This window comes from Schistocerca cancellata, chromosome 4 (assembly GCF_023864275.1).
Source record: "Schistocerca cancellata isolate TAMUIC-IGC-003103 chromosome 4, iqSchCanc2.1, whole genome shotgun sequence".
Taxonomy (NCBI): domain Eukaryota; kingdom Metazoa; phylum Arthropoda; class Insecta; order Orthoptera; family Acrididae; genus Schistocerca; species Schistocerca cancellata.
This window is the reverse complement of record NC_064629.1, coordinates 819,264,930-819,286,816: the sequence shown is the minus strand read 5'-3', so window position 1 is coordinate 819,286,816 and position 21,887 is coordinate 819,264,930. Positions and strand designations below refer to the sequence as shown.

The 21,887-nt window shown below is 45.2% G+C and overlaps 1 protein-coding gene across 1 annotated transcript in view; it reads left to right on the top strand.

The window, feature by feature from the left end:
* Window positions 1-3,910, top strand: part of LOC126184011 (uncharacterized) — a 142,749-nt gene extending 138,839 nt beyond the window's left edge. The window contains exon 2 of the mRNA XM_049926364.1: window positions 2,051-3,910. Within this exon, the coding sequence (XP_049782321.1) occupies window positions 2,051-3,012 (962 nt within the window). The 3' untranslated portion in view covers window positions 3,013-3,910. The remainder of the gene's footprint in view (window positions 1-2,050) is intronic.
* Window positions 3,911-21,887: the final 17,977 nt, after the last annotated feature.

Below are 21,887 nucleotides of genomic sequence, written 5' to 3'. Positions count from 1 at the left end.
TGTTTCGACTCAGGTCTTTCAGTGCTCTGTCAAACTCTTCACGCAGTATCATATCTCCCATTTCATCTTCATCTACATTCTCTTCCATTTCCATAATATTGTCCTCAAGGACATCGCCCTTGTATAGACCCTCTATATACTCCTTCCACCTTTCTGCTTTCCCTTCTTTGCTTAGAAGTGGGTTTCCATCAAAGCTCTTGATATTCATGCAAGTGGTTCTCCTTTCTCCAAAGGTCTCTTTAATTTTCATGTAGGCTGTATCTATCTTACCCCTAGTGAGATAAGCCTCTACATCCTTACATTTGTCCTCTAGCCATCCCTGCTTAGCCATTTTGCACTTCCTGTCGATATCATTTTTGAGACGTTTGTATTCCTTTTTGCCTGCTTCATTTACTGCATTTTTATATTTTCTCCTTTCAACAATTAAATTCAATATTTCTTCCGTTACCCAAGGGTTTTTAGTAGCCCTCGTCTTTTTACCTATTTGATCCTATGCTCCCTTCACTATTTCATCCCTCAATGCTACCTATTCTTCTTCTACTATATTTCTTTCCCCCATTCGTGTCAATTGTTCCCTTATGCTCTCCCTGAAACTCTGTACAACCTCTGGTTCTTTCAGTTTATCCAGGTCCCATCTCCTTAAATTCCCACCTTTTTGCAGTTTCTTCAGTTTTAATCTACAGTTCATAACCAATAGATTGTGGTCAGAGTCCACATCTGCCCCTGGAAATGTCTTACAATTTAAAACCTGGTTCTTAAATCTCTGTCTTACCATTATGTAATCTATCTGATACCTTTTAGTATCTCCAGGGTTCTTCCATATATACAACCTTCTTTCATGATTCTTGAACCAAGGGTTAGCTATGATTAAGTTATGCTCTGCGCAAAATTCTACCAGGCGGCTTCCTCTTTCATTTCTTAGCCCCAATTCATATTCACCTACTATGTTTCCTTCTCTTCCTTTTCCTACTCTTGACTTCCAGTCACCCATGACTATTAAATTTTCGTCTACCTTCACTATCTGAATAATTTCTTTTATCTCATCATACATTTCATCAATTTCTTTGTCATCTACAGAGCTAGTTGGCATATAAACTTGTACTACTGTAGCAGGCATGGGCTTCGTGTCTATCTTGGTCACAATAATGCGTTCACTATGCTGTTTGTAGTAGCTTACCCGTACTCCTATTTTGTTATTCATTATTAAACCTACTCCTGCATTACCCCTATTTGATTTTGTATTTATAACCCTGTAGTCACCTTACCAGAAGTCTTGTTCCTCCTGCCACCGAACTTCACTAATTCACACTATATCTAACTTTAACCTATCCACTTCCCTTTTCAAATTTTCTAACCTACCTGCGCGATTAAGGGACCTGACATTCCACGCTCCGATCCGTAGAACGCCATTTTTCTTTCTCCTGATAATGACGTCCTCTTGAGTAGTGCCCGCCCGGAGATCCGAATGGGGGTCTATTTTACCTCCGGAATATTTTCCCCAAGAGGACGCCATCATCATGTAATCATACAGTAAAGCTGCATGCCCTCGGGAAAAATTACGGCTGTAGGTTCCCCTTGCTTTCAGCTGTTCGCAGTACCAGAACAGCAAGGTCATTTTGGTTAGTGTTACAAGGCCCGATCAGTCAATCATCCAGACTGTTGCCCCTGCAACTTCTGAAAGGCTGCTGCCCCTCTTCAGGAACCACATGTTTGTCTGGCCTCTCAACAGATACCCCTCCTTTGTGGTAGCACCTACGGTACGGCTATCTGTATCGTTGAGGCACGCAAGCCTCCCCACCAACGGCAAGGTCCACGGTTCATGCTACCATCGTATACCTCGCGACGAGATCATGAGAATAAACAAGAGAGATTATAGCACGTGTAAATGCACGTAGACAGTCATATTTCCTTCGTTCAGTTCCCGAATGGAACCGAAGAGAAAACCGATAATACTGGAACGATGTATTATCCGCCTGCACTGTAACATTTATGTAGATGTAGATGCAAATTTCTGGTGGCAACGACGATATGGGTCACTATTATGTTTCAGGTACGGTCGTCGTGTGGCTGGCGCTAGGCGTAGCGGTGCACGCGCAACAGGCGCGGCCCGTATACCGACCAGGACCTCAGCAGGGCCAACAGGCAAAGCTGCATCCCCTGCCTGGACAGCTGCGCTACCAGTCTCTGCAGTCCTCGCCGCAGATACATACGGAACCAGCGCAGCTACATACCCAACTTCCGCAGCACCCTCGGCTGCCTCAGTCTCACCCACAGCTCGTACGGCAGGCTACAGGGTCGGTCAAGTACGACTCTCTGTTGGCCAGCTCACAGCCACTGCGCCAGGTGGCACTGCCGCCAAAGTACGACGGGTTGCTGTCGACGGGGCAACTGCTGCGTCAGCCCGCCGTGTCGGCCAAGTACAGCCCTCTGCTGTCCTCCCCCCAGTCGCTGCGACAGCCAGCCGGCCCACTCAAGTACGACTCGCAGTACGCGCCGACACAACTGCTGCAACAAAGTGTCGTGTCTCCTAAGTACGAAATAGCGTCCGACGACCATTTCCCCGGAGGCTTCCAGCGGTACCAGTATGCGTCGAGGCCCGTCGATGTGGGTTACACGCCTAGCTTCGCCAGGAAGACACCTTACTACAGACAACATTACTCGCCTTCGGGCGAATACTACCAGAAGCCGCACTACAGTTATGCTCCAGACCAGGAAATGCTCGAAGTGCAAAAGGAGGTTCTGGAGCTGGTCGAGCCGTTGCATAAGGAGGACGGGATGTTCTCGCAGAAGAGCCGCAGCTCCATGTACGCGCTCCTGGTGCCTCTGATGCTGCTAGGCATCAGCATTCCTGCGATCGGCTTCATGTACACCTATCTCAACCGGCGTCGCAGCTTCGGTCGATCCTACACCGACGCCGATGCCTGCTCGTTCCTGCCCAGCGATGAGACCCTCGACTGTTACATGAAAATATTCCAGCGCAGCCTCGAGTGTTTCCACAAAAAATGCGAATGATAACATGCGCAGGTCTCGCCTAAAAAGGACAATTTACACACGAATTTCACAATCGTGGATTTGTTACCATCGGCAGTCATTAAAACATCCTCGTTGAAAAAGAAGGCCCTGTCCAATCTTAAGCTGCAGGTTTCTTCGACCTAGTCTGTTAGGACAACAAATGCTGTTTACCAGCTTCTGGAGAGATATGAGGAAGTAGGCAAAAGGTAACAGCAAAACTGAGTGACAAACGATGAAATCACCTCTCGAGAAAGCTCCTCCGACTACAGTGATAGTTTCTGGCCATCTGCCTCACAGCCTAATTCCTGGGAGCTGCTCTCGCTTATCAGTACCACCAATATCTGAAGATAATAATATGAGTTACAAATATTGTTTTTCAGTTTCACATTAAGGTTCATCATTCCTACAGCTTGCACTGAAACTAGCTTAGAGTACTGGCTCCCTCCGTTCCTTTAAAGATATTATCGACCACAGCTGGTAGCCCCCAGGAACAATGTCTGTTGGACAACTCATGTCTGTGACTTCTGAGACTCTAGTTACCCAGCAAACACTTTCATTGCTTTGACGTGAAGTTAGTTTAACTTAACTCTTAACAATTCTTCCACTGGTACGACACCGGTTTTGTAGAGATGGTAAACAAGTACTCATTTTGCTAAGACCTGTAATGCCTGGTACAGCTTGTCATATTCAAGAGGAGCAATAGTAGCAATCATATTGGACTGCATTTGACTAAAAGAAATCTAATGATGCTGTGTTGACTTCCGTCATGAGGCTCCCTGGAACCCGTCCTGACAGACTCGGCGCGATTTCCTGACTTAAGAGTAGAGGGAAAAACACTCGAAAGACTGAAACCCTTCTTGATTTGGACGTCATCTTCTTATCTGTATTTCATACAATCACTGCTTATTTATTTATTTATATTAGTATATTGTACCTAAATGTACTTTATTTGTGTGATATGAAAATACAAATATTTATGATAGAACAGAATACGCTGTCTATTATCGTCGATGATGTTGACTTGGTCGTATGAAACACGCTGTGCTAAACATGTGCCAACATATGGAGATCATTAATAAAATTTGTAATTACGACTTTAAATGCAACTAGCTTGATGTCCTGAAATATGTAATTCATATGGCTAAGTTATAAACATTGTTTGGTCTTACACATGTGCAAAACAACATTATTGATGTTCCAAACACCTCAGTTGTTAAAAGAATGTCGACTATGATTATTTGAAATTTCCTTGGTTGCATGCTGGCGTCAGTTGCGCAACACGAAGAACCAGCAGCGACCTAAATCATGCGAAGCAGCACAGATTTAGAAAGTTTTCATTGCCAAGAGAAAGAGGCGACGATGACAGTATTCGTGTTTTTACAGTAAACAACGTCATACAATGTAACATAGCCACTGTATTCACATTGGGAATGACTGGGGTTCGAAGTGGTGGAGGCTGTCGAGATTTAGGTAATCCGAGATTGCCCTAAATTAAGTTGAACGCCTGGTAGATCCTTAGAAAACGAAGAGACCGAATTACTTTCCCGTCCTCGTCCAGTACAAACGTTTGGTTGGTCTCTAACGATCTCGGCGTCAAATCCTAACCTTCCTTCTTTCCTTTTGCAAGAAACTGATAAACAAGAATCCCTACTCTGGAATGTGCATAATAAATAAAAATCTATTATAATGCATAATACAAACTTTTCAAATTAGTTTTCTTTGGATTCGCACTATAAACGCAAGAACGGCTATAGCTTTTACCATGCACGAGTCGTTGATTCGTGATCGCAGTCAGTTGTCTACAAACTAATAGGTGGTGACGTAAATGGAGCAACGCGACACCGTTTGATTCGTGTACATGACAATATTCCGCTGATTAACGGACTCTCATCAGCTTTCCCGCTTTTCCACTTATCTGCCCGAGTCATAGATTCAAAAGATAACAGTAATACATGTCCACAGGCTCACAAGTTTAGTGACAAAACCTGACAGCTTACCAACAGCTTATTAGTAACAGGAGAGGATTTAGAAAGTGAAATACTTTGAAGTTCACGAAAATTGCAACATCGAGGATATCAATGATCTAAATGAATTTTATACAGCTTTTAAGTACATAATATGCACAAACGATTGGAATTACACGACAGTATACGATGAAAACGCAGTATGCTGCAATCAGAGCCTCTAAAAGTCATGGCAGAGACTCAAAGAGGGTTCCACGGTTTGTGTGGGAGTCCACAAACCATCAGCTGTGCTAGCTTCAGGACGAGAACGAATACGTTGTTGACAAACCACATCTCGGATGCGTACGATGGGTGACACACGAGACGAACGTGCTGGGCGGAGCAGCAGTGGTCCCGATATTCTCCGTAGGATCAGGGCTGGGCACTGTCCTGACACGTAGTGTAGCCTGGAGGAAGAGTAGAACTTCGGGCTCGATGCACTTATTGATGCAGCGGTTACTGTTCAGATTTCTATGAACATACAAGCGTAGAAGAAACTCCAGGTGTGCGCAGCCTGGCAGACAATGTTAGTAGTAACCTCAGATCTTTTTCGCAAAATGATGCAGTTATTTATAACGAAGTGCTGTCTGAAGAAAGCTGCTCAAGTATCCTGTGAGATCTTGGTAAGATTTGAAAGTGGTGAAAAGGTTGACAACTTCCTTTAAATGCTCACATACGTAAAATTTTACACTTCACAAAACGCATAACACGTATCCTATGACTACAATATCAATGACCCACCTTTGATAACTGTCAATTTCTACAAATAGCTGGATGTAACATTTTGTGGTGAAATGAAGTGAAATGAAATGAAATGGAATTCACATAGGCTTGACTGTAAGTAAGGCAGGTGGCAGACTACTGTTCGCTTGTAGGATGCTGGCAAAATGCAGGAAGTCTATAAAAGCGACTGCTTGCAAAACACTTGAGCGACCCATCCTAGAATACTGCTCAGGTCTGTAGAGCCTAGACTAAATAGGACTGACAGGGAATATTCATATTCAGCGTTCATTATTAAGACCAGTACGAATGGTCACAAGACTTAAGCAATAGAACCCAGCACGTTGTCCTCGATGACGAGCGTTCATCAGAGACAAAGGTATCACCACGAGTGCCTCAGGGAACTGTGATCGGACCGCTCTTGTTTTCAGTATTCATAAATGATCTGACGGACAGGGCGAGCAGCAGTCGGAAGCATTTTCTGATGACATTGTGGTGTCCGGGAAGGTGTCGTCGTTAAGTGACTGTAGGAGGATACAAGATGACCTACACAATATTTCTAATTGGTGTGATGAATGGCAGCGTTCTCTACATGTAGAAAAATGTAAGTTGATGCGGTTGAGTAGAATAAGCATCCCCGTAATGTTCGAAGACAGCATTACAACAGAACTGCTTGATACAGTCACATCAGTTAAATATCTAAGCATAATAAAATATGAAATTGAAGGAGCACGTAAGGACGGTTATAGGTAAGGCGAATGGTGCACTTTGGTTTATTGGGAAAATTTTAGGAATATGTCTGTCTCTATGCACTATGGGACTTAACATCTGAGGTCATCAGTCCCCTAGACTTAGAACTACTTAAACCTAACTAACCTAAGGACATCACACACATCCATGCCCGAGGCAGGATTCGAACCTGCGACCGTAGCAGCAGCGCGGTTCCAGACTGAAGCGCCTAGAACCGCTCGGCCACAGCGGCCGGCTAGGAATATGTGGTTCATCTATAAAGAAAACCGCGTGTAGAACGCTAGTGCGATCCATTCTTGATTATTGCTCGAGTGTTTGAGATCGCCGCCCGGTAGGATTAAAGGAAGACATAGAAGCAATTCAGAGGCAGGCTGCGCCGCGCGGGATTAGCCGAGCGGTCCGGGGCGCTGCAGTCATGGACTGTGCGGCTGGTCCCGGCGGAGGTTCGAGTTCTCCCTCGGGCATTGGTGTGTGTGTGTTTGCCCTTAGGATAATTTAGGTTAAGTAGTGTGTAAGCTTAGGGACTAATGACCTTAGCAGTTGAGTCCCATAAGATTTCACACACATTTGAACATTTGAGAGGCAGACTGCAACATTTGTTACCGGTAAGTTCGATCAACACGCGAATCTTACGGAGATGCTTCGTGAACTCGAATGGGAATCCCTGGAGGGAAGACTACGTTCTTTCCGAGAAACAGTGTTGAGAAAAATTAAAGAACCGGCATCTGAAGGTGAATGTTTCTGCTGTCGCGAACGTACATATCGCGTCAGGACCAAGAAGATAAGATAAAAGAAATTAGGGCTCGCACGAAGGCATATAGACAGTCCTTTTTCCCTCGTTCTATTTGCGAGTGGGACAGGACAGGAAATGACTAATAGCGATACAAGGTACATTCCGTGACGCATCGTATGGTGGCTTGCGAGACATGTATGTGTATACACTGCCGGAAAAAAATAAGTACACCTGGAAAGACGACGTTGATGTTGATCCGATGACAGCATATGCCACCTGGGGGATAGTAAATGTACTGATAATGATTTCAACGTCATTCGCCAACAGATACCACAGTAATATAGCTACCAGAGAGCCATAAGTGTCTACCCTTTAATAGGGAATGTTCACAGCCAGAAGGGGAAACGTGTGAGACAAGCAGGCAACCAAATCACGAAGAATACATTAGCGCTTCCTGCAGCCAACAGAGCGTCTTTGAAAGGGGTCAGATTGTCGCCTTCGAGTGGCAGGATGGAACTGCTACACAAGTTGGACCTACTGCGTCAGTTGAGCAACGATGCTGGTATCACAATATATATAAATGACCTAGTAGATAGTGTCGGAAGTTCCATGCGGCTTTTCGCGGATGATGCTGTAGTATACAGAGAAGTTGCAGCATTAGAAAATTGTAGCGAAATGCAGGAAGATCTGCAGCGGATAGGCACTTGGTGCTGGGAGTGGCAACTGACCCTTAATATAGACAAATGTAATTTATTGCGAATACATAGAAAGAAGGATCCTTTATTGTATGATTATATGATAGCGGAACAAACACTGGTAGCAGTTACTTCTGTAAAATATCTGGGAGTATGCGTGCGGAACGATTTGAAGTGGAATGATCATATAAAATTAATTGTTGGTAAAGCAGGTACTAGGTTGAGATTCATTGGGAGAGTCCTTAGAAAATGTAGTCCATCAACAAAGGAGGTGGCTTACAAAACACTCGTTCGACCTATACTTGAGTATTGCTCATCAGTGTGGGATCCGTACCAGATCGGGTTGACGGAGGAGATAGAGAAGATCCAAAGAAGAGCGGCGCGTTTCGTCACAGGGTTATTTGGTAACCGTGATAGCGTTACGGAGATGTTTAACAAACTCAAGTGGCAGACTCTGCAAGAGAGGCGCTCTGCATCGCGGTGTAGCTTGCTCGCCAGGTTTCGAGAGAGTGCGTTTCTGGATGAGGTATCGAATATATTGCTTCCCCCTACTTATACCTCCCGAGGAGATCACGAATGTAAAATTAGAGAGATTAGAGCGCGCACAGAGGCTTTCAGACAGTCGTTCTTCCCGCGAACCATACGCGACTGGAACAGGAAAGGGAGATAATGACAGTGGCACGTAAAGTGCCCTCCGCCACACACCGTTGGGTGGCTTGCGGAGTATAAATGTAGATGTAGATGTAGATGTGATCATTCTCACACCTGGAGACGAGGTTATGGACGCCCATGTAGCATAGACGTCCTCCAGGATCGTCGTATTGTAAGGGTAGCAGTGGCAGACCGTACAGCTACCACAGCACAGTTAAGAGGCCTTGTGAGCCCAGACGTGCCGACAAGAACTGTTGCGAACCGTTTGTTAGTCGTGGGACTACGGGCACGCACACCTCTATCCCCTCTTCCACTCACGCCGCAGCATCGACTTGCACGACTCGACTGGTGTCACCAGCGAATCACTTGGAAGATGGAATGGCGCGCTGTGGTCTTCAGCTATGAAAGCAGATTCTGGACACACGCAATTGACAGTCCTTTGCGCGTACGACGCAGACCTGGTGAGCGTTGTCTCATAGAGTGAGTTCGTCCAAGATATGCTGACCCCATCCCAGGCCTTAAGCCGTCGGCACACGGACAGTGCATCCGAACGTTGAGCGTTGAGCGTGTCGAGTTTCTGACGTCTTCGCGTGGAATAGCACGTTGGAGTCTTCCCGAACGTTCATAGCAATATCTGGCATGTCAGATATTGTGAGCGTGCGTCTGAGCGTTGACCAATGAGATGGCAGAATGCCACCTATGTCACACGCACGCCATCTTTCTACATTACAGAGTTGAGAGGCGCCATATTGGCATTCATTTCAAGCCTGTATGTACATATGCCGTTTCTGAGCACCAGCAAATTGAGAATCACTGGGAAACCCGTTGTTAACTGTGTGATTCCTTCCAATAAAATAATGAGAAACATCATATTCGTGGCAAAAGAATTATTGTAACTTGCGTATTATGAGAGTAGACTATTTGAAGGCAGCGACATACTGAAGATCCACCCGAAACGCATTGTTCAAAATGGTTCAAATGGCTCTGAGCACTATGGATCTGAGGTCATCAGTCCCCTAGAACTTAGAACTACTTAAACCTAACTAACCGAAGGACATTACACACATCCATGCCCGAGGCAGGATTCGAACCTGCGACCGGAGTGGTCACGCAGTTCCAGACTGAAGCGCCTAGAACCGCACGGCCACACCGGCCTGCCAAAACGCGTTGTTCTTGGTACAATTTGTTATAATTAAATTTCAATTAGTAACATATCTACGATTAAGGTTTTCAGCTATACTATGATTAAATGGAAGAGGGGCGTTGTTGGCCTAGCGTAATAAGTAGAATCACCGTTTTCTAGAAAGTTGTTTGTCGGAGCGGTGGTTCGCGTCATAACCCTTCCAATTTTTTTCCTAACATTCGCGTTTTTATTATGTTCTGATACTTTATTATTAGTTTAATAGAAGTATATACTATAATATTTGATGTTCTGTAAATATAAGTTCACTTTTTTCTGAGGAGTGACTTTGTTCGATTGGCTTAATCTACTAGATAGCTTGCGCTACTTGTATAAAGATATTTTGCTCCTTTTTCTTTTACGCTTCGTAATTCACATGTTGCAAAGATTCTGCTGCTGGGTAGGAATAGTGATCAAGTAAGACTGACCTTGGGGTTTTACTAAAATGTGGGAGTGATGAAATAATAAACATTATTTATTATTCTTATGCGGAGAAGTATTCCAAATTTGTACCGCACTGTTTGTAATGGAACTTTTATAAGCCTGTGTCCTTATTGACTGGACATGGTACTTTCCTTTTGGTGGACGATGGAGGAAATGTGCGTTTTAATAGAGCTAACGTGGGAATTTTACGCGGGCCCGTTGAGTAAACAATGTGGTTTACGAACGAAGAACATCCCTCATCTGCCGCTGGAGTGTGTTGCGATCACGTATACCACGTTGGGGCCAACGTACCGTACTCACAAGTCTCATCGTTCCTGAGCGTTCAGCTGCACGTTGAACTTGGCACGCTCAACGTTAACGTTAAACAGCACGGTCCGTGTGCCGACGGCTTTACAGTCAGCGCCTGTACTGGCGCCCGCGGAGGTACACCATGTAATAATATAGGTGTTTCAGCACGGGTCGATACCTGATACCTCAGAACTCCTTGTGCTACTGATCTGTACTCCATATGCACTGTTGCAGCAATAAATATTTAGTGAACTGGAAACCTCTAAAAGGGTGGACTAATTTTTTTCCGGCAATGCAGATTGGTAGACAGTTTACTTACAAAGTATCAAGAGCCATTATTAAGAGAGGCATCTGGGAATATACTACAGCCTCTATCTATTGCTCCCTTAGCATGCGCACAGACAAGGTTAGGCTATTGACAGTTCGCACAGACAAATATAAAATGTCATTCTTCCCGCGCTCCACGTGCGAATGGAACGGGGTGAAACCCTAATGTGCGACAGAACGAGAAGTACACTCTGTCATGCGCTTAACAGTAGTTAACAAAGTATGAATGTAGACGTACAGCAAAAATAACACGATTTATCCAGCGACATCTTAAATGATCACCTCTAGTATCTGCCGCAAAACAGCAGTCACTACTGGAGCATCAGTGTCGTGTGTGAGCACCACAGCCGGCCGGAGTGGCCGAGCGGTTCTAGGCGCTACAGTCTGGAGCCGAGCGACCGCTACGGTCGCAGGTTCGAATCCTGCCTCGGGCATGGATGTGTGTGATGTCCTTAGGTTAGTTAGGTTTAATTAGTTCTAAGTTCTAGGCGACTGATGACCTCAGAAGTTAAGTCGCATAGTGCTCAGAGTAATTTCAACCATTTTTTTGAGCACCACTGTACGAAAAATTGAACGGAATGCATCCAAAGAGAAACATTTGCCACGCTGCCTGCCAGCGACGGCTTTCACGAGCCCGTAGCTGTCCGATACTCTTAGATTTCTGGACAATGCAGGGCGACATAAAGCCCCGCGTGCCTGCAGTTCAGCCCGCAGCATACGGTGTCACACCAAAGCACACACGTCATATGGCTGCAACGATGAGCACACTGTGGACATAGCTGCACGGTGTTACTGACAGTACTCTCTATATCATATGAGTGTAGAACCCATGTCTGAGCGAGGAACTTCCGAATGCTCTTGTCTTCTGCACAGTTAGTCTTACTGTCTTCTTTTCTTTCTTGTCTCTTTGTCCTGCATCAGCGCAGGGTCGGCATGATTATGAAAGGGTTTGTCATGATCAGTTTAAGGGGTGGCCGGATGCTCTTCCTGTGGCCTGCAAATTACCCCCACCCCCACCCCCACCCCCATCCTGTCCGCAGCTCGTGGTCGTGCGGTAGCGTTCTCGCTTCCTGCGCCCGGGTTCCCGGGTTCGATTCCCGGCGGGGTCAGGGATTTTCTCTGCCTCGTGGTGACTGGGTGTTGTGTGATGTCCTTAGGTTAATTAGGTTTAAGTAGTTCTAAGTTCTAGGGGACTGATGACCATAGCTGTTAAGTCCCATAGTGCCCAGAGCCATTTTGAACCACCCCCATCCCTGGGTGTGTTACCCCAACTGACTGCGTGTAGCGTTATTCAAGCGAAAGTGAGCAAAAGTTTTCCTAACAACAAATAACCCTTAGCAAATAGGAAGCGTTATGACAGATACGTGGAATAGTGTGCACAAGGCAGTTGTTATGAGACTGAATACCATAATACCCATACCTATCAAAAAACAAACGCAAAATATATCTATTTCAAAACAGCAGATAAAAATTCACTTGACGCCTTCCTGCGAGACAGCCTCCATTCCTTCTGAACTGGCAATGAATCATGAAAGTGTAGACCAGATCTGGCTTGAATTCAGAGAAATAGCACCAACAGCGAAGAACGGATTTATACCAAATAAAATAATAACAGATTGAACTGACCCTCCATCGTATACAAAACAGGTCAGAACACTGTTGCGGAAGCAACGTAAAAAGGACGCCAAGTTTAAAAGAACACATAATACCCAATATTGGCGATTTTTTACAGAGGCTCGAAATTTAGCACGAACTTCAATGCGAGTTCTTTTAATAGTTTCCACAACGAAACTGTGTCTTGAAGTCAGTCAGAAAATTAAAAGAGATTCTGGTCGTATGTAAAGTACACCAGCGGCAATACACAATCAATACCCTCACTGCGCGCTAACGAAGGTAATGTTACCGATGACAGTGCCGCTCAAGCGGAGTTACTAAACACAGTTTTCAAAAATTTATTCACCAAAGAAGAAGAATTAAATATTCCAGAATTCGAATCAAGGATTGCTGCCTACATGAGTAACCCATAAGTATATACTGTATCATCGGTGTAGCCATGCAGCTTAACTCACTTAATAAAGGCAAGTCCTCTGGTCCAAACTATATACCAGTTAGATTCGGTTCGCAGTATGCTGATATAATAGCTCCATACTTAACAATCATGTACAACCGTTCGCTCGACGAAAGATCTTTCCCTGAAGACTGATAAGTTGTAATGGTCACCAATACTTGAAAATGGAAGTAGGAGTATTCCAGTGAATCATAGACCCATATAAGTAACGTCGATTTGCAGTAGGATTCTGGAGCATGTACTGTGTTCGAACATTATGAGTTACAACGAAGAAAACTATCAATTGAAAGAGAGTCAGCATGGATTCAGAAAATATTGTTCTTGTGAAATCCAGCTAGCTCTTTATTCTCACAAAGTAATGAGTACTATCCACAGAGGATCTCAAATTGATTCCATATTTCTGATATTTACAGAAGGCTTTTCATACTGCTCCTCTCAAGCGGCTTATAATATAGTTGCGTGCCTATGGAGTATCGTCTCAGGTTTGCGACTGGATTAGTGATTTACTATCGGAAAGATCACAGTTAGTAGTAACTGACGGAAAGTCATCGAGTAAAACAGAAGGTATATCTGGTGTTCCTCAGGAAAGTGTTAGAGGCTCTCTGCTGTTTCTAATCTATATAAACGACTTAGGAGACAATCCGAGCAGTCATCTTAGATTGTTTGAAAATGATGCTCTCATTTACTGTCTAGTAAAATCATCAGAAGATTCAAAACTAATTGCAAAATGATTTAGACAATTTATTTGTTTGGTGCAAAGAATGACAATTGACCCTAAATATAGAAGAAATCCGTTCAATTTCGGTAACATGATAAATCACGCAAAACTGAAGGCTGTCAATTTAACTAAATACCTAAGAATTACAATTATGGCAACGGCCTTGCCGCAATGGATACACCGGTTCCCGTGAGATCACCGAAGTTAAGCACTGTTGGGCGTGGTCGGCACTTGGATGGGTGAACATCCATCCACCATGCGCTGTTGCCATTTTTCGGGGTGCACTAAGCCTCGTGATGCCAATTGAGGAGCTACTCGACCGAATAGTAGAGGCTTCGGTCAAGAATACCATCAGAACGACCGGGAGAGCGGTGTGCTGACCCCACGCCCCTCCTATCTGCATCCTCCCTGAGGATGACACGGCGGTCGGATGGTCCCGGTAGGCCACACGTGGCCTGAAGACGGAGTGCTTTTAAGAATTACAATTACAAACAAATCAAACTGGAACAATCACATGGATAATATCGTGGGGAAATCAAACCAAAGATTGCATTTTATTGGTAGAACACTTAAAAAGATGCAACAGGCCTAGTACAGAAACTGTCAACACTATGCTTCTCCGTCCTCTGGTAGAGTACCGTTGCGCAGTATGGGACCTTTACCAGATTGTATTGACGGAGGGCATCGAAACAGTTCAAATGACACCTTGTTTTGTACTATCGCGAATTAGGGGAGCGAGTCTCACGGATGTGATACACGAGTTGAGACGGCAAACAGTAAAACAAAGGCGTTTTTCATTGCGGTGAGACCTTTTCACTAAATTTCAGTCTCCAACGCTCTCCTCAGAATGCGAAAATATTTTTTTGACGCTCACTTACATAGGACGAAATGATCATTGTAATAAAATAGGGTAAATCAGAACCCATACTGAAAGTTTCAAGTGATCATTTTTCCCACGCGCAAATAGAAACGGCTCTGAGCACTATGGGACTTTACTTCTGAGATCATCAGTCCCCTAGAACTTAGAACTACTCAAACCTAACTAACCTAAGGACATCACACATATCCATGTCCGAGGCAGGATTCGAACCTGCGACCGTAGTGGTCAAGCGGTTCCAGACTGTAGCGCCTCGAACCGCTCGGCCACCCTGGCCGGCGCGCAAATAGAGCGCGAAATAGTAGAGAAATAGTGTGAAAATGGTTTGATGAACTCTCTGCCGGGTTCTTAAGTGTGGATTACAGAGTAGTCACGTAAATATAGAAATGTTTGTGAATGGTGTAACTGAGGCGGGACTTGAGTACCAGCCCAGTGTTCACCTAGCGGTATGTGGCAGACCACCTAAAAACCACATCTAGGCTGGTCGGCACACCAACCTTCGTCGTTAATTCGCCGAGCGTTTTCGATCTGGGGCCCTGTCACATTCTGTCCCAGAAGCGGCACTTTAATACGCATGGCTATCCGTTTTTTCTTCTTAAGAAAGCTTCCTGGCACCAAAAAGGAGGGGTACGGAAAAAGTGGCTAGGGATAGTAACCTGAAGCTTTGTCTCCGTGCCCTATGTAGGGAACATGAAGTAGAGGTAGAAAGAACATCAATTACTCACTTATTTATTTACTTTTTTGTTGCATTGTTTCTTTAATTATTGTTAATGCCAGGAAACCAGCATCGTGAGGAGGAGGGAGTGGCAAGTCACCAGACGCAGTGACACTACTGACGCATAGTTTTTTGGAGGAAACTGGAGAAAGATTGTCTGTATTTGGGATTGTTGACCACTGCACAATGGCGTTCATTGAGGAAGTGCCAAATATCAAAGATATTTTCCTCACTGTCAGCAGATAAGTAGTGAACTGTGTCCACAATTCCACTTCAGAGAGTTTGTCTTCACTTATGGAATGTATCTCAAGTCCAGCAAGAGAAGCAGGTGAGGAGGTGTCTGATGAGGAATCGTATGGGTAATTACGGCCAGCATCTGTCGCTTCAAGAACCAGACAACTGTCACCAATCCGCTCACCGGCTGGTGCTCGTCCATGTCCAAAACAGGTGACACATAACAGGTTGTCTGCAAGGTGAATCCGGTGAAGGTGTGAGCAGCATACTTGCTTCCCATTGACCGTAATCTACCATGGAGACTGGACGTCATTATCAAAATAACGACTGCACACCGATCCCCAGACGGCACGCCAGTCGACATGGGGTACTTACCCTCAACCACATTCGGTGACTGTTTTGCTGAAGAAAGCCCTAGATCACCTTCGTGGATGTCAAGCGCGTTGGCAGTATCACACTACGGAAGCAGCCCAGTTCAACAAAAAATTGGTGGAAGTAAAAGAAGGGCGGAGGAACATTCAACAGCTGGATGGCTGCTGAAAGAGAGTGTGGTGCAAGGACCTCCAATAACAGGCTTGTACGGTACGTGGGACAATGGCACCACAGCACCAATTGAGAAGTGATGAAAAGGGGTATCGCTGTATCAGGGACATGATACAGACCTAAACTGCACCTGCACTGCAGGAGGGTGACGGCCTTGTACCTTATCTTGAACTGGAAGCCGTGACAAACATGTGAACCCAATGGCCATGGACGGCGAAGTAGGAAGTGTCTGCGTCACGTGGGGTATGAGTGATGCCAAATATACATTTACATATTGCGTCCACTGCAGAAGATCGAGGGCTTGAAAACGGTGATAGAAGAGCCCAGCTCCTAGTTGGGACAGTAAGTGTCGGCAGCTTAGGGCAATTGTGTGCCGCCGGTCACTTGCGAAACCTAGTCCTAAGCATCAGATAGTAGCAGCTACATGCAATGGAGCAGCGCTGTCTGCAGGAAGCCCCGTACCTATAACTATGGCGCTCGATTTCCGGATGTTAAATCAGCTACCAGAAGCTTAGTCGTAGGGAGTAACCCATGCCAGTGACTCCTTGATCTCAGCACCGCTATGAAGAACGATTACGAGATCGTCCGTGTAAGCAGTGCATCTGAATACATGGCCACCGAGAGACATCCCAGACAGGCATTGACTAAGGCTCTAGAGCAACGGTTTCCTTCACAAAAGCTTACAACAATGCAGAAAGCAGGCAGCCTTGATGCTCCGAATGGCGTATCAAGATGGGAGGAAGGAGATGGCCATTTTAGAGTACATGGGACAAGGCTCCACGAAGGAGGTGCATTAAAACATCAATGATAGTGTCAGGATATCCCATATTGTGGAGCACCCCTTCCAGGTATATGGGATCGGCCCGATCGAACACCTGGCTGAAGTCACGGGCTGCCAAAATTCCTGGTACATGACAAGAGCGTGCAAGGGCAATTACGTCTCCATAACGACAGAGAGTAGTGCAGGTTTTACTGGCAGCTCTCAAAGAAGTTTTATCACCATAAACCACATACTGGGTCATCTGCTTAAGCCGTGCAGCCAACAACTGGGTAAAGATATTTGTCTCGCTGTTGAGCAACGTCAAGGGGCGGTAATCACACATCTGAGAGGTACCCTGAGGCTTGCGGATGGCAATGAGGAGGCTGTCAAGGAAACCATCGGGGATCTGCAGGAGAGGTGACATAAGGTCCCGACAAATTTTCGTGCACATTGGCGACAAAATATCCGATAACACTCCTGTGGGATGGCGTCAGGGCCAGGCGACTTATTCGTAGAACTTACCTGGATAGCAGCATGGATTTTGTCCTCCATGACGTTGGCAAGCATATCCATCGTTACACCTCCGGGAACCAAGCCGAAGGAGAGTCAGGAGACTGCCGTAATGTTGGCAGGGTGGTGATGTTGTGCAGAGTACACCATAACATAATGTGCATGCAGAGCAGACCATATATCGTGCTGGGCATTTACGCGCCAGCCATCATAAGAAGTAAAAACGTTAATCAAAGTCCTCTGATGGTGGCGCTTTTCTGTTATCACATGATACATAGATGAATGCTACTGCACCAACTTGTCATGTGAGTGCACCCTGACCATAGCTTTTTCAAAATGATGGTGAGAGAGGTATTTGAGCTGTGCCTTGTCATGATTCACCACCTCATAGTACATTCCCAGAGAGTGTTGAATAGAAACCCTGTATTCGTCGCCGCCACTCCACGACCTCCCTTCTGTAACCAACCAAGGTCTTGCGGAGGGCAGGTTTTGCGCAGAGCTCCCACCATAACAGGGCAGACTGGTATACATCACAGTGTCGACGACAAGCTGCCCACATGGTCCCAATGAGACCATATGTCTCAATGAGACATATAGGCATGACTTAATTGGAGAAGGAGGTGGAATGTTCGCGGTGGCGACCCGATTCAGATGGCGCAAGACGTTGATGATCCTGATGTCACTAAACGTGAGAGCCATACCTCTGGCATCATGGAGATAGGCAACTGTATCAACGAGAATTCCATAACATTAGAGGATCGCCACCCCACTACCAGTAGGGGAAGCATGGGAGACATGTGCGGTAATACCAGGGGCAGTACAAAAGGTTTCAACATGCACATCCTGAAGGAGGACAACGTCAACATCCGCAGTATACAGCATTTCATGGAGTAATGCAAATTTGTGGAATATGCAAATGGTACTGACATTGGCTATGGCTATGCGGTAAGTTTGAAAAGCTGGGAGGCAGTTCAAACACAGGGGAAGCTCAGGAACCTCCCTGTTAAGCCCTTTGGAAGGGCACATCATTGCGATGGGGAGGGAGCTGAGCCCACCAAGGGGGGTCCATAGCTCCATACACCTCCAGAACGTCCATCCTCAGCATCGACGTCATCTGCGCAGAAGACAGACATCTGACCAGGCTGGTTCAGTGGAAAAGGTAGCGTCAGACACGCAAACGGAGGCAACAAACTCAGACACAGGTGGGGGAAGGTCGGTGTCTGTAGGTGGATAGTGACTGGAGATGGATGCAGGGAAAGACATCGCGTCGTCAGGTACCAGGGTGTCAGAGAACAGCGCAATGTCAGTAGGACAGTCCTCATCCTTTGCACACGCCTGATGGTAGCAGTTCTCAGAAGATATATAACATTGTCTCTTCCGTTTCATCGGCGACCATTACTTCATAACATGTTGTTCCATGTCGAATGGCGGGAGGCTGTCTTCTGCCAGATGGCAGGAAAGTGGAAGTTGGTATGGCTGCATGATCAACAACCAGTCCATCATATTGTCAATAGGAGTCGGCCCCATTGCTGAGTGATTCAGACGGAGGGGGGGGGGGGGGGGGCAGCAGGCAGCCCTGCCACAGGTGCATAAGAGAAAAGAAACACAGTGGGCGCCCTAGGGAGTGCGACGTCTCTAATTGGCGTCTGCACCAGTCTACGTCGGAGACCTTCAGAACGGACATGGCCTTCCTGGCCACAGCCTGAACAAATGCGCAGCTGGCCAACGTATGTGACAACAGCCCTGCATCCAGCAGTTATCTAGTAGGAAGGCATGTGTTTCCTCACAAGCTAGACATATATTTTAAATAAAAGCATACTTGCTTATGTTTCCAATAAAACTAAACATAATATTCTTGAAGTCAGCAATTCAACTTAAATAAATACGCGTAAATCTATCACATACATGCTTGTAATAACGCAACAACAATTATGTTATAATAAATGAAATAATGAACATAAAAAACGCCATGCTGCTTCAGTAGAGGGGCAGTGTTCTTTCTGGCGCAAATCGCTGACTAATCATCCGTCAGCACTTTTTGGCTTGTGTCATATTACAGCTTTGCATATTGAAGGTCACTATCGACACATGGCTAGGTCACTCAGGGGTGAAGAAGAGTGGGGAGGGGCAGGCAAGAGGAAGGTCGTCGAATGCGAATCGATCTCTCTCCCACTCCCGTTTTGATCTCATCCAGTAGGAATCAGTCGAGTTTTGTGCTCTACAGTGAGAAGACTCTTCGATCAATTGTTTATTGTTGTAACAAACTGCTGGTCAGAGTGGCCGTGCGGTTCTAGGCGCTACAGTCTGGAGCCGAGCGACCGCTACGGTCGCAGGTTTGAATCCTGCCTCAGGCATGGATGTGTGTGATGTCCTTAGGTTAGTTAGGTTTAATTAGTTCTAAGTTCTAGGCGACTGATGACCTCAGAAGTTAAGTCGCATAGTGCTCAGAGCCACTTGAACCATTTTTTTTGTAACAAACTGTTGCAATTACGCGATGCCAGCATCACACTGATGCAACGCCAGTGTCGTCGATGTCTCGCTGACACACCACTGGCGCGCAATTTTGCGAACACATCGAGACGAGGAGCTGGGAATATACGTACTGTATCACGATCGCGACAGTTCCCTAGCCTAGTCGCACATAAATGTTGCAATTTTTCTGTAAGCATAGTATTGTGCAGCACTCCTTTAAGGTAATGTGTTGACTAAGAATTGAGATCTTGAATGTGATCTTACAAGTTTCGTTGTGTTGATACAACAGGTGTAGTCACCTTAAAGTTGAAAAATGTAAAACTGAAGGAGTGATACTTATAGATAGATGGAATTTATTTTTCAAAGCTCAGATAGCTAAAGATTGATTTTCTGTGAACAAATCCATAACGTACTGTGAAAATTACGATGATGCTTGCGACGTTTTGACAGGACTGTAGATGATCATAGAATCTCACACGAGAGTGAAGATCTTTCTGGGTGTTACGAACACCTAACAAACTGCCTCACTAAATTTTATGTTTCTTTAAGATGTGATGACCTAGATGTAATGTTTCTGAAACAGACGTACGTCTTTTCCATCTCTCTAATCGTCTAGCACCAGCAAAGATCAGCTCACAGTTCAATCCTCTTGGCACAGTCAAATACAATGAAGCTAAAATACCTTGGTCTCGTATTAGACAGAATGCTGACATACCAAAGACACCATTCCAACACAGTTAATAAGGTACAAACACGAGTGAACGTGGTGAATAAATTGGCGTGTAGTACATGGGGCGTAAATACTGTACATTAGTTCTCTGCTGAATATCCTTTGCAGTGGTATACTCTACAATAGAATATTGCGCACCAGTTTGGCTCCGCAGAGCTCATATGAATAAAGTTGTCGCCCATTTGAATGTATGAGAATCATTAGTGGCATTGTTAAATGTACACCTAAATGCTGACATCAATACTATTGGGCTTCTGTCCAGCTCATCTTGGCTGAAAGGTGGTTGTCTACAACCTTTTTCAGTAAGTTTGTAAATTGAGTCTATTCCCTTTCATGCAGATTTACTCTCCGCTGACTTGTAAACGCCTCGAATCCGGAAACCAGTATATGAAGAAGGAGTTCAAATGCTGTTCACTGGATTCAACCACGACTCTGAATGGAAAAGCGAGTGGCAAGCCACGAAAATCCGGTATCACGAACTTATTAACAACCCAATTGTTAAAGTCCCAGGCTTTCATCATCTGAAGGAGGTGCGGGTACAGCTCAATAGTTTCCTGACTGAAGAAGGTATGTGCAAATACAAAACGCACAAGTGGAGCATTTGCACTGACAGGACATGTGACTGTGATGATATTCAGAAAATGAGCCACACTGTAAACGAGTGCGTTAACAGACTTTTTCCTGGTGGTATCAAGAATCTAAATGAAACATCTGACGAGGTGCTCAACTGGACTGAATCTTCTGACATTCAAGTATAGTCTGGGCTGCTGAATGTCTATAGCGTAAATAGTTGCAAATATGTATTTTAATTGCATTTGCAAAACAGTTCTGTTGTAGTAATTTAAGTCTTTTGGTGAAAAGGCAGTTAACATTGTTATGTGGACAGGCAGAAGGGTGCTTCGAAGGCATTATGGCACAGTTGTTAGGCCACTTCTGACATTTGTCATATCTGTCTGCAGTTGCACAAGAGGAAATGCTTCTACGCATTAGACGGCTGTGTGTGCAGTAGAAGACTGAAGAGGATGGAGGAAATCAGCAGAAATATTCTCCCCCATCCCACAGCTCACATCCCACCTGAAGGAAAACGAACAGCTGGTGAGCACCTTGCCCCTGCCGACTGTCACTGTTTCATCTACTACCGAATTCAACAGTAAAAGGAGCATTAGTATGCGATTCGAGTTCTACAGGGTGAAAAAAGTACTATCGCATGACATATGATTCAGCAAAAGGGTGAAAACTAAATTAGTGTTGTTATATAAATGGCGATCAAAAATTTTCATTTCGAAGGCCATACTGTTTAGAATCAGTATGCAAATCAGGCAAAATCACCGTGAGCACTGTGGTAATCACACCACCGACACACCAGGTTGAAGATACAAATTTGGTAAAACACGGTGTCTTACTGTGTGAAGGGGTCTGTGACTGCGTGCTGTACATCCTCGTCCAACAGGAATCGT